General features: G+C 42.0%; 1 protein-coding gene across 1 annotated transcript; it reads left to right on the top strand.

Annotated features, from left to right (window-relative positions):
• Positions 1–1,558: 1,558 nt before the first annotated feature.
• On the top strand, positions 1,559–4,195 carry LOC131006773 (zinc finger BED domain-containing protein RICESLEEPER 2-like). The gene is made up of 2 exons (XM_057933910.1): positions 1,559–3,616; positions 3,791–4,195. Exon 1 carries the CDS (start codon positions 2,344–2,346, stop codon positions 3,256–3,258), a length of 915 nt encoding a protein of 304 aa, XP_057789893.1. The 5' UTR covers positions 1,559–2,343; the 3' UTR covers positions 3,259–3,616; positions 3,791–4,195.
• The last annotated feature ends 9,028 nt before the right edge of the window (positions 4,196–13,223 follow it).

Raw genomic sequence — 13,223 nt, 5'->3', positions numbered from 1 at the left:
TCATAAATTTCGAATATAAACAATTCAAATCAGAATCAAAATTTCAGTCATAAACATGCTCAAAATCAAAATCTAACCTTTGATTCAGAGCATCCTGTGGTAGACAAACTCATGGCTGAACGACGGCGGCGCCGCAACGGTGGAGTCTGGCGGCGAGCCGAACTGGAGTGACAGAGAGGCGGCGGCCGAAGTTCGTGCGGCTGGGCGGACGAAGTGTGCTGCACTGCTGCTGGGCGGACAAAGTGCGGACGAAGTCACCGGCACTGCTACTGGGCGGACGAAGTGCTGCACTGCTGCTAGGCGGACGAAGTCACCGGCGATGGGAGTTCGTGCGGCTGGGCGGACGAAGTGTGCTGCACTGCTGCTGGGCGGACGAAGTGCGGACGAAGTCACCGGCACTGCTGTTGGGCGGACGAAGTGCCAGACGAAGTGCTGCACTGCTGCTGGGCGGATGAAGTCACCGACGATGGGAGTTCGTGCGGCTGGGCGAACGAAGTGTGCTGCACTGCTGCTGCTGTTCCCTATTTCTCCGGCGTCGGGCGGGCGAGAGAAGTGGAGAAGGCGGCCGGCGATGGAGGTGAGGCGGCGTGACTGAGGCCGAAAAGGAGATGGCCGATGAAGGAGATGGCCGATGGAAGATGGGAGTGAGGCGGCGCAGAGAAGTTGAAGAACCGAGAGGGGAGAGAGAGATGAATTAGAAATTAGGTTTTCAAAGTTATTCTATTTTTTTTTAAATTTTTAATATATTTAATATTATAAATAAAATAAATATAAAAAATAAATAATATATTTTGAATTAAATCGGATCCACGGGTCGGATCTGGGTCGGATCCGGATCTCAAATGTCAAGATCCAGATCCAGATCCGTTTTAGAAAATGAGATCCAGATCCGCGGATCCAAAAAATTGAGATCCAGATCCGTAAAATCGTATCTGGATCCACGGATCTGGACCGGGTCCAGGATCCATTGCCATCCCTAGCCGCTCCATCTCCGTCCACCTTCGTCCACCTCTCGGACTTGAGCGGAGGCTCTGCTGCAGAGCAGGTTCTCGGCGTGAGCAGAGCAGCGCAAGGCAACTGCTGCTCGTCCTCTCCGGCCGCTGCTTCGTCCATCTCCGGCCGCTGCTCGTCCTCTCCGGCCGCTGCTCATCCTCTCATCAGGTAAACCTTCATTCAACTTTACTTTTGTTAGTTTTACGGCCCAAATTTGTGATTTGTTAGTTTTCTAGTAAGAATTGGTTTATGCATTTTTGCTTTAACATGTTGTGTAGTGCAGTGTATTAAGATTTGTCATTATACCAAATTTGTGATTTGTTAGTTTTCTAGCAAGAATTGGTTTATGCATTTTTGCTTTAACATGTTGTGTAGTGCAGTGTTAGTGTATTAAGATTTGTCATTATATGTAGCATTTTTGGTTTAGATTTGTCATTAAATGTGGCAGTGCAGTGTATTAAAATTAATATGTTGTGTTCATTTTTGCTTTATTGTAGAAAATGGAAGAACAATCCATTAATTCAAATAGTGAAACTGTTCAGTCTCAAGTACCACTGAATGATGGGGCAGCCGGCGTGGTTGAAGGCTTTGTTGACCTTGAACGAGATAACAATACCACCGAGGCTTCAAAAGAAAATGAAGCAGATCCAATTAGTGGTGTTACTAAAAAAACAAGTAAGAAAGTCACTTCTGAAGCTTGGGACCACTTTGATAAGATTGTGGAGAAGGGTGTTACAAAGGCGAAGTGCAAATATTGCAAAGCTGTTTTGTCATACAAAGTTTCCACGGGAACTTCTCATCTTCTTAAGCATGCAAAGAAAGTGTGTTCGGGAAAACACTTGCGAATTGGAGTTGGTCAAACACAATTGAAGGTTAAATCTGAAGCTGATGGGTGCACTATCTTGGAATTGAAGGAAAAGGAGAAGCCTGCCAACTTTGATCAAGATGTTTCAAGAAAGGAGTTGGTTAGTATGATAGTGATACATGAGTATCCTTTGTCAATGGTGGACCACATTGGATTTAGAAAGTTTGTGAAGAGTCTTAATCCATCATTCAAAATGATTTCAAGAAATACATTGAAGACTGACATTGTAAAGAAATACAATGAGGAGAGGAGCTCTTTGAAACACTTGTTTGAACATAATGACAGTAGAGTTGCAATAACTACGGATATGTGGACTGCTTCCAATAAAAAAAAAGGGTTATATGGCAGTGACATCCCACTTCATTGATCAACAGTGGGTTCTACACAATCGAACTTTAAGGTACTAACCTTATTATTTATTACAAATGCTAATTTACTATTTATTTATGTTTAGTCACTTCTTTATTTGTTAGTAATTATAGATTATGTGTTTGTTTAGGTTTTGTTTTGTACCATCTCCACACACTGCTCCGATTCTTGCAAAGATCTTGATGGATTGTTTGTCTCATTACTCGTTGGATAATAAAATTTCATCGGTTGTACTTGATAATGCCACCACTAATGATGCAATGATGAGTATTTTGAAGGACAATTTGGAAAGTAATTTTCTAATGTTAGGTGGGGAGTTTTTGCATTTGAGGTGTAGTGCTCATATTTTAAACTTGGTTGTTGGGGATGGTTTAAAAGTGATTAGTCATGCTACTGAAAAAGTTCGAGATTGTATTGTTTTCTGGATGTCCACTCCTAAAAGGGTGGAAAAGTTTGATGAGGCTTGTCGGCTTTTGAACATAACTAAACCCAAAAGATTGGTTCTTGATTGTAAAACTCGGTGGAATTCAACTTACTTGATGCTTCAAACTGCTTTGCCTTTCAAGGATGTTTTTACTAAATTGAAAAGGTTGAATAGGAAGTTGAAATTTGTTCCTCCTAGTGAACATGATTGGATGTTAGCAGGTCTTGTTTGTGAGAAGTTGGAAATTTTCTACAAGGCTACTAAAGTCTTTTATGGTAGAAATCATCCTACTTCTAATTTGTTTTTTCGAAAGATTTGTGAAATTAAACTTGCTTTGAGGAGATGGATACATAGTGATGTTGAGGTCATTAGAACTATGGCTGACAGTATGATTGAGAAGTTTGACAAATATGGGGAACATGTGAATGGTATTTTGGCCATTGCTACCATTTTAGATCCGAGAAACAAATTAGATTGTGTGGAGCACTATTTCAAGAGGTTGTATGTGGATGATGCTGAAAAGGAGTTGAAAAGGGTTAGGGAGAATTTGGATAAGCTTATAGTTGAATATCAAAAGAGAAATGAAGGGAACAATAGTGAAGACTAATTAAGAAAAAAGAGGATTAATGATAATTGTGGGAGTGATGAGGATGAGTTTGCTCAAGCTAAGAGAACAAAGAAAAGGAAAGTGAATGTGAGGGGTAAGGTTGAGCACTATTTGGATGATGATCCTTTGCCCGATAATGATAATTTTGATATTCTTGATTGGTGGAAAAGAGATCAAACGTATCCCACCTTGCAAAAAATTGTCAAGGATGTTCTTGCTATTCCCGTCTCTTCGGTTGCTTCGGAAAGTGCTTTTAGCACCGGTGGAAGAGTGGTTAGTTCTCATCGTTCTAGACTTCACTCTCAAACTGTGGAAGTTTTGATGTGCTTGCAAAATTGGATGGTTGATGATATCAAAGGTAATACTTTACTTTTATGCTACTTTAAATTTTATTATTATTATTATTATTATTATTATTATTATTATTATTATTATTATTATTATTATTATTATTATTATTATTATTATTATTATTATTATTATTATTATCTCTTTTACTTGTATTCATAATATAATTTTTCTTTTTTCCAAGGTAAATTGGAGGACACACATTCTTATTCTATTGTTACCGAAGATTGTGATGAAGATGGAGATCAAATTGATTACATTGATATGGTATTTGATTTTAATCCATTTTATATTTTTTACAATTGAAATAAGTTTTATTTCTCATTATATATTGTTCTTAATTTTTGTAGGATGTTGATGATGTCGAAAGTAGCTGCAATATGGAAGACATCTTTGAGGATTACAGAAATTGATCGTTTCAATATTAGGATTATTATGTTCTCATTTTGGATTGTTTGGTTTTAAATGAATTATGATGTTCTTATTTATTTTGGATTGTTTAGTTTTAAATGGATTATGGTGTATTTTGTATTCTTGAATGATTGTTGAAACTTTAGACAATTGTTATGATTTTTATTTTAATGTTTAATTAGCTTAGAATTTATTTTTTTAAAAAATAATATGGATCTGGGTCTGGACCCGAGATCCTGTGGATCTCATGGATCTGGGTCTGGATCTCATTTTTTTGGATCCAATGGATCTGGACCTAAGTAAAAAAACATGGATCTGGATCTGGACCAAGCAGAATCCGGTCCAGATCCGGCCCATTGCCATCCCTAGTCATCATAAATCTGCCGTTGTGAGACAAATTTGAATCATGGCTCAGGCTTCGATCTTTGATGTTCCTAATCCAAAAAGAATTAGCATGCTTTCAGCAGCAGGAGTATGGTGCTACAGAATAAAGTAGTATGAAATAGGAAACTCTGTCTTCAGAAGGACGATCTTCATATCTGAGCAATTAATGCGGCTGTACTTGCATACTTTCCACGTGGCTTCCTTACATTAAGATATCAGTCCGAGGAATGAGGAATAACTCCGTGGTATCTACTGATACTTGACTTTAGTATCAGTCCAACGTAGTTTGTATCAGTATTTTCCCTAATACTGATACTTTAGTGAATGCGTCCTTCAGTATTTCTTGTGAGTGTTGGCGTTCAGTTAGAACTGGTAAAATAACTTCAGTCCTTGGTGTTCAGGTCTTCAGTCTTTATGTCTTCAGTCCTTCGGTTTTCAGTCTAACTAATAAAAAGACTCTAACATATGAGTCTAGTAAAAGATCTAGTCTAGATAAGAATGAACTCAGAGTTTTGGGATCATCAAAACAAGGAAAATGACATTTCATTAATTCCCCAACAACATCACATTCTCAAGCCTAAAGCATGGCCTTCCCAGATGTACCTGTTGAAAGGTGTTTTGTGTACACGGACAAGTGGAACTCGAAAAAGGATGAAATGCTCATTCAAGTGCTGAACTCGAAACGAGAGAAATGCAAACCTGTAGTAGCCCATCAATCGTAGTATGCTCTGTTATCAGCTATGGAAGCTCTGAACGCCGAACTCAAGGCGGATATCCGGCTCGTCGAGGTCAAGGCCCGCGTTAACTTTCTGGAGGAGCGCTACCAGACATTCTCCAAGCTCACTAACCTCTGCGATACACACTGGAAACTTCCCGACAACTTCGTTATAGCCAACGATCGTGTTAGGATTCGGCTGTTTGAGGTAAAAAAAATGGTACACATTTCACTTGATAATCTTATTACCATACGGATTGAAGGAATATTAAATTGAATTAACGTTCCAGTTTGCCCGATGATCGTTTCTTGGTTATTATTAATTTATCATACAACGATTAAATCCTAACATGCTCCTATGAATTTAACAGCTGCACACAGGTGTTAGGAAAAACTTACTTGAGAATCGGATGCACAAACTGTTGATGATCGTGTCGAAAGAATCTGACTCCAGCTCTGATCTTCTCGACTGTATCCCGCTCAATTCCCAACGTTGGATGGACAACGAGCTATGGAAATTCCCAAGGCAGAAAGATCACTCACGTTTCTGCGCCTCCCTCTGCTCTCAAAAACCCTAATTTTTATCAGTGTGTTTTTCTGAGAGCTGATAGCTGTATTTAATAATACAGAAAAGGGGAGGAGGCGCCACTTTCTTAGTGAGGGCCGAAAATTCTGTCTTCTTGGGCTAGGAGACATTGGGCCAGCCCAGGGACCAGATACAAGGAATAAAGATGGGCCTCAAATAAATTAATTTATCCATGGTCAGCCCAGACCATAATTAATTTATAAATATCAGTTCATTCCACTAGAGAACCGATACTGACTTACCCTTTTATTGCCGGTGATGAGTCGGGGCTTGTATTTAGACTTATTAAATCTCCGTATTTAAAATATCCGACATCCATTAATTAATTAGAGCTCTGACAGCTTAAATTAATTAATTTCTTAATAATTCCTTAAGCAGTACCACTCAAACTTTATTATTACGCCTGAACTTAATCAACCTGCAGGGTTTAGCGTAATAAACCTTATTGAGCTCCTTAAGGGGATGTCATTATCCTATACCGGATACGGGTACTAATACAGATAATCAAATATCATATATTAACCGCTATCACCCAAGATACAGAGTACTCGAGTTAGTATATAACTTTCACCCATAGTAAGTCAAAGTGATATACGAATTAATATATATATCTGAATACTTATTAGTATTAAGATTTATCAGTCACCGAGATCTTGATTCTTCACTTAAGTCAGATAGAAGAATACATCTCAAACTGTGGTCCTATCAATACGTAATGACGTACCAGTATAGACAAGTAGCCAAGACAAACTACTTCCATCTATACTGCAGCCTAAACCAATAACTTGTCCTAGAGTTATTTCGGCTGTGATCATATTATATATCTTAAGGTTATTCCAATTATATGGTCTTCTGTGATCTACAACACACCATATAATCTACTTATACAGAGATAAAGAACATACATATGCAATCATGAACACAATCAGATAGGAGATAGGAATAGTGAAAACAGGAATCATTGTATACAAGCATAAAGTTCTTGCTTTCAGTATACAAATCCAACAAGGGGTGAGCTAGAATGTTACTAAATGGCTCTTTTGTTTGGCCATGAAGCTATCAAGCAAGAGCAATCCCACATAGTCATCTTCATTGCTGATTCATCGCGTGGAAAAAAAGAACACAACTACGAGACTAAGGACTCTTCATCATCAGAGGATCAAGTAAACTCTCCCATGCCGAAGCTTGGTGCTAACGTCGCCAAAAAGTTGTTCGTCGACGATGCCAGTTCTAGTGTGTCCCCTGGATTTCAAGCCGCTCCAAGTTACGTGTACATCTAATGGCCAATGATTGAGAACAAGTTTGGTCAAGCCCCTCGGCCCACGTTCCCTCCACGAAATACATTCCCACCAAAAGCCAAGGATGACGAATAGAAGTTGAATAACGTAGGTGGCAGTTCTTGCACGTCCTCAAGCCCATTTAAATATATCTAAAAGTTGTGGCTTAATGTTGTTTTTTTTTGTGGGTGCTTATATGCCCCATTCCCCCTTACGTATTTGATGGTATATTTGGGTGTTTTTTGTTTATAGGTGGGTGCCAATATAGAAGGCATATAGTACACCTAAAACTTGATTGTATTAAGGGGATATACATGATTAACTATGGTAATGTTGAATTCTATTGATGACTCATCCCATAATCTAGTTCATATAGGCGCCGCACAATCACAATATGGACTGAGACATCCAAAAGTAGCATATATGGTATTTTATAAGCAAAAAAAAAAAAAAAAGAGAACCAAAAATATAATAGATTGCATAATTTATCCACATCGCCACAAATGGACAAACAAACTATATAATATTAACATAACTTGCCTACTACCATTGGTCCTGATACTAAGGCAGTGAAATATTTAAGAGCTCAAAAACTATCAAGTAGCCTTCAAAACACAACTTCAAAACACCATTGCAAAACACAAGCTGAAACCACTGATGTTGCATATACAGAATGCGCATCACATATTGTGGTTTGGCAACATCGTGCAATCCCATGAAGACATCCAAATGCTCAACCTTTTTCGCGATCACGTCACACACATCGAACTTGTCATTTAGAGACAGACCTTCGATGGGATCGAGCTTCTCAAATAGTTCATTCCTTGCTTTGGATGTATCGAAATTGTGCGCGATTCTGCTTGCAATTAGCTCCAGCCTTTTATCTGTAGTTCGATTGATTTATGCTAGCATATCAACCATACCGTCAAGCCCCTCTTCTACTTTGCGTTTCTTGTTCATGCCTCGCCCGACTGCTTCAGCTTTTTGATTTTGGCTCACACTATCATCAGCTTCTCCAAACTCGAACACATCATCAAGCCTAACATGATAATCTCCATCCATTTGGGGCTGAGTTAGGTCCTCCATACGATGCATTTCATGAACAACATCCATCAGATCCTCTGCATGCTCGTCGGTTGCCCTATCTTTTCCAAATATACCCTTCCATTCATCAAGATACGGCCAACTTTTATATCACATCAAACGCGCATTATTATAAACCTACATAAATGTTTTGTAAACACCACCATGAACGCAGCAAATTGAATGCAAGCAAATACCGAATCATGAGTACATAAATCAATGTTACCTACCTTATTGGTCTCATTGTTCATCGTTATAGTGGATCATATGAGTTCCTTTGACGTTGAATCCTACTCCACTGCGATTGAGTATAGCAGACCGTGAGTAGTAATTTTTCTTCCATGTAGTTGTTGACTCATCCAAAAACACCTAGCGGATGGACTCGAATTTATACGAGGTCATCCTAGTGCAGTACGGTGACTCAAGTCGTCTCACACGGACGATTTAACAGGGCTTTAACTGTGCTACTCACAAAGAACGGAAAGAAAACCTAAACACTCTAATCAGGAAGTGGGGTCTGGCTTTACTCTCTCACCTTAGGCAGAAAATAACGAACATAAAACAAACATAATAAATCCATTAACAGGCAAGCTAAAACTAGACTCATCTCACAACAAGGAAACATGGCAACTCATAAACGGATAAGAAAGCGATATAAAGATTCTTCTATGCTAACAAAGATGATTCTACTCAACAACTAGAGACATAATAGCTAGCTTATAAATAACACCAATGAATAAGCAAGATAGATGATAAAAACACAATACGGTCAATAGCAATGAGTCAACCACAACCACGAGAAACAAAAACTAGATCAAGGGGTACTTAAAAGAACTTGATAAAGACTTAAGCAATTGTAGAAAAAGCACGGTAAGAAATTGACAAATGAATTAAACTAAACACATCAATCATTAATCAAAATCAAGGAAAGTATTGTGAGCAATCAAACAAGACGATAAAAGATGATCCTTACAATCCGAGTGCAAGATGTAAATCCAAATCAACAATAAACCGATCTTGATCCTAGGAATCCAAGCTGTTTCTAAAGTGTTTGAGTGCTCATAATCCAGGGGAAAAATGTGGAAAAATGCCCTAGAGGCTGCTGGAGTCGGAAGTGGGGTGAAAACCCTAAAATTGGGCTTTTAAATGGAGAAATCGTAACTGCCGAAAATGTCTAGGGGCGGCGGCCGCCGTGGGATGGCGGCGCCGTGGACGGCGGCCGCCGTGATACGGCGCCGCCATATACTCCCTTCGCTGGTTCTTCCAAAAATGTGCACGGCGCGTGATAAACACTCATTTTGCATGGTTTTTATGGTCTATATTCTGTAGTTTAAGTCGATTTTACGCCCGTTTCATTATCGTTTGGAGTTCATTGACTATTATTTCATGATTTCACGGTTGGGTGTAGTTTTGACTATTTGGATGCAGAATTGAGTGATATTGGAGCATGGAGTGTAAGGAACATGTTGAAGAGAAGAGTTATGAGAGAATCGAGCCTAAAAATCGAGAAAAGACGAAGATTCTGAAGTCGGGACGAAAAGGGGCAGTTCAGCGGTCAAAGGGCGTTGACCGCAGAATTTGGGAGTTTTAAAGAAGAAAAACGGCGACCAACTCGGCGATCGCCGAGTAGGTCGCCGAAATCCCTGACTGAATTTTGGCCTGGAGAAAGAAAAACGGCGATCGCCATGAGACGGCGGTGGCCGTGAGCTTTACTTCAAAAAATATTCCCAAACGATGCCAAAAAGCTCGATTAATCCCGATTCCTGCAACACAACAATAACACCACCAAATAACATCGAGCAAGTGAAGAGTAGAACTAAAAGATACGAAGCATGCTCGAATGCACAACAAAAAGACCCACAAATACTACCCAAAAACGAGGTAAACAACCCCCCCACACTTAATTCCTTGCTTGTCCTCAAGCAACAATCACAACGTCAAATGGAAATCCACAAGCGATTCCACTCATTAAGCAAAACACCAACCAATCCAAGTCATTCTAGATATCTATGTCCCCAATCAAATGTTCAAAGCTAAGGTTTAAAATGCAACAACAAGATTATACAACTCAATCCGATCAGACTCAATTCTCCGCTGGGGGTGAATTTCCTAATGCAATTTCCTTTATAATCATATCTCGTTCTTTTCATTTCACATTCTTTCATCTTTTCACATTTCACTCTTTTTTTGGGTTAAGTTATTTTTGTTCTTAATAGATAGGCCATATTTCATGAGATTGACATCTTTGGAGGTGATCCAAAATCTTCTCGTGTGGTTTCCCATGCTCATAATGGTGCTATTAGAGGAGCAGAGACCCAGAGCTATCAAGTACTCAACAACCAACCATACATTTCAACACAGAGATAGATATTAGGATATTGCAATGAAAACACTCCCCCTAGCATCTACCGGACAAATCACGTCAAGAGTTGCTCATCAGGGTGTTGCATCCAAACATTAAACTAATTACACCACATTGGGAACATATCTATCACAAGAGACAAGGACAACAATCAACTCGAATCACAAACCAGAATCGCTAGTGAACCACCATCAACATGCGAGATGCACTTGAAAATAAATAAGAAATCAAGACAAGGGGACCATTTGCCCCATACCAAGCAAACAAGCCACAATAATCAAGCATGCAACGTAGCAATAAAGCATCATAATCCGCATGCATCACAATCAACAACGCGACCAATGATAAACTACACAACACCCCATAAACAAATAACACCCCTCCCCCACACAGAGAAACATGCATTGTCCTCAGGACACAACGAAGAGAAAGTTAGAGAACATCTCTGAATAGAAGTGCAGCCACACACGGCAACGGCGGTAAGGAGGGAGGCGACCAAGAGCCTGCAAAATAAGCAACCACAAAACCCAACACAAGAAAACAACATGAAACAAGAAAAATAAGAAGGAGAAGACTATGTACAAAGATGGGTAAGGGGTAGCTCAGTAAGGGCCCGGAGGGGGGGCCCGGGGGGTGCCGGAACTGGTCCTGATTCTGCAGGGAGAAAGCGGCCCACTGCTTCTCGAGATCGGCAATGTAATCATTGTTGTCGGTGAGGCTCTGACTGTATTGGTCAAAGCGAGCATCATAGGCAGACACTTGTTCACGCAAACGCGTGACCTCCCCTGTCAAGGTGTTCACCTGGCCGTATACGTCGCCCAACTGTTTCTGCATGGGGGTCACTTGGCCACCAAAAGTGTCGAGATGACCATAAATGTCATCAATCCTGTCATAGAGTCCACCCATCGAGTCCTGCACCTGATCAAAACGAGAATAGACATCCTGGCGAAACTGGCCAAATGACTCATCAAAGTGAGTTTGGAATTGCTGAAAGGAAGCGGAGGAGCCGGCATCAGGATCATAAGTGAAAGACGGTGGTGGCATAGGCTCCTCCTCCGCGTCATCATCTTCCTCATCCTCGTCGTACAAGATATGCCGTGCCGAGGAGGAAGTGCCCTCACCCAGGTTACGTTTCTACAAGAGGGAACGAATATTGGGATGGTGTGCCTGTGGAATGAGTGTGAGATCAGAGGCCACAAAGATCTTGAGCTCGGAGCGATCGATAGGCCTGGCAGCAACGGGACGCAAGTGTGAGGGGACATTGGTCGGCGGAAAGAGCCCGAAATACAGGGCCAGGGCGGTAGAAATGGGACTCAGAGAGGGTTTGAATCCCCCGTGCCGGGATATGGAGTCAAGCTGGTTCCAAATAAAGGCGGTGGCATCAATCTTCTTCTTATGCTTGACACACCATAACATGTAAATCTCCGATGCATTGACCTTGTTCGCCTGGTCTTTGCCCAGAATACAGAAAGCCAAGAACTTGTGCAGCACACCCATCTCGACTTCTCGGAGCTGGCTACTAGGGGCACCCTGGCCGGTCCAGGTGAGAAAACCTGTAAACTCCTGCCAAGCATTGGCGGCCACCCAATATGACGGCTGACCCTTCAAGGGCTTCGGATGAAAACTAAATACTTCATGCATCACCCGGTAATTGATCACAAATGGCCTATTAAGGAAGCGACAATGCAGCTCGAGCTTGTCGGCGGTGAAGTTCAGGGTGCATAAGAATTCCAAGTGTAACCGGAGCAAGCCTGGCGGTGTGGTGGTGGCATACTTGTAGAGGCCGAGATTCTGGAGATGTGTCTCTATAGTGTTGTCAAGCTTTAACTGCTTGAGCAATGGCCACAGCAAGCATCGGGGTTGAGCAACCTGTTTCTCCTTGAGGGCCTTCCACCGAGTACCCTCCCACGCTTCATAGAGCACCATAGAGGTGGCGGATATCCGACAGTGGAGTAGAAGGGCGGGGGGATGGCTAGGAGAGGTCCGAGGGCTAGGTGGAGCCTCGTCTTCATCGTCGGAGAGACGAATACGGCGACGGCGCTTGTACTTGGTGAGGTTGGCCATAGCAAGATGGGAGCGGCGGCGGATGCGCTGACGGCGGCGGACGTGCTGGGCTGGAGGCAGCGGTGGATGTGTTGACGGCGGCAGACGTGCTGGGCTGGAGGCGGCGGCGGATGTGTTGACGGCGGCGGACGTGTTGGGCTGGAGGCAGCGGCGAATATGTTGGCGGCGGTGGCGGTTAGGGAGGCGTTGATGGTGATGGTGATTGGGAGGGAAGAGTGAGAGAGAAAGAGAGCTGAGGGAGGCGGGTGAGAGAGGTGGTGGGGTGGAGGGGTTAGGGTTTGGGTATTTAAAGGGAAAGGGCGGGCTGGGCTGGGCGGACGGGCTGGGCTGGGGGTGACGGCGGCCGCCGTGTAACGGCGCTGCCGTGGACCCCCTACGGTGTTTTGGCTGGGGTGGGGGTGACGGCGGCCGCCGTGGACCCCCTACGTTTTTTTTTTGTTTTTTTTTTTGTTTTTTGTGAAACGGCCGCCGCCATGGGACGGCGGCGGGTGTGTCTGGGCGTCCAGCAGCCCATTCTTGCCTCCTTTTCAATCCGGTGAGAGTCCGTCATGCCTACTTCCTGCACCACCATAATAAAACACTTCTTATAACCCAAATAAAACCAGTAAAACGAGATAAAACACCCCAAGAACACAACTCCACACAACACGAAAGAGAAATGGGAAAGAAAGAAACGTGGGTTGCCTCCTACGAAGCGCTCTAGTTAAGGTCGAGAGCTCGACACTGTATAGCTCG

Source organism: Salvia miltiorrhiza, chromosome 1, assembly GCF_028751815.1.
Source record: "Salvia miltiorrhiza cultivar Shanhuang (shh) chromosome 1, IMPLAD_Smil_shh, whole genome shotgun sequence".
Lineage (NCBI taxonomy): Eukaryota > Viridiplantae > Streptophyta > Magnoliopsida > Lamiales > Lamiaceae > Salvia > Salvia miltiorrhiza.
The sequence above is the reverse complement of the archived record's forward strand: the minus strand, read 5'-3'. Positions and strand labels throughout refer to the sequence as shown.

Coding starts and splice junctions, on each gene's coding strand:
- LOC131006773 (XM_057933910.1), top strand. CDS start 2,344: ATGTGTTTGTTTAGGTTTTGTTTTGTACCATCTCCACACACTGCTCCG.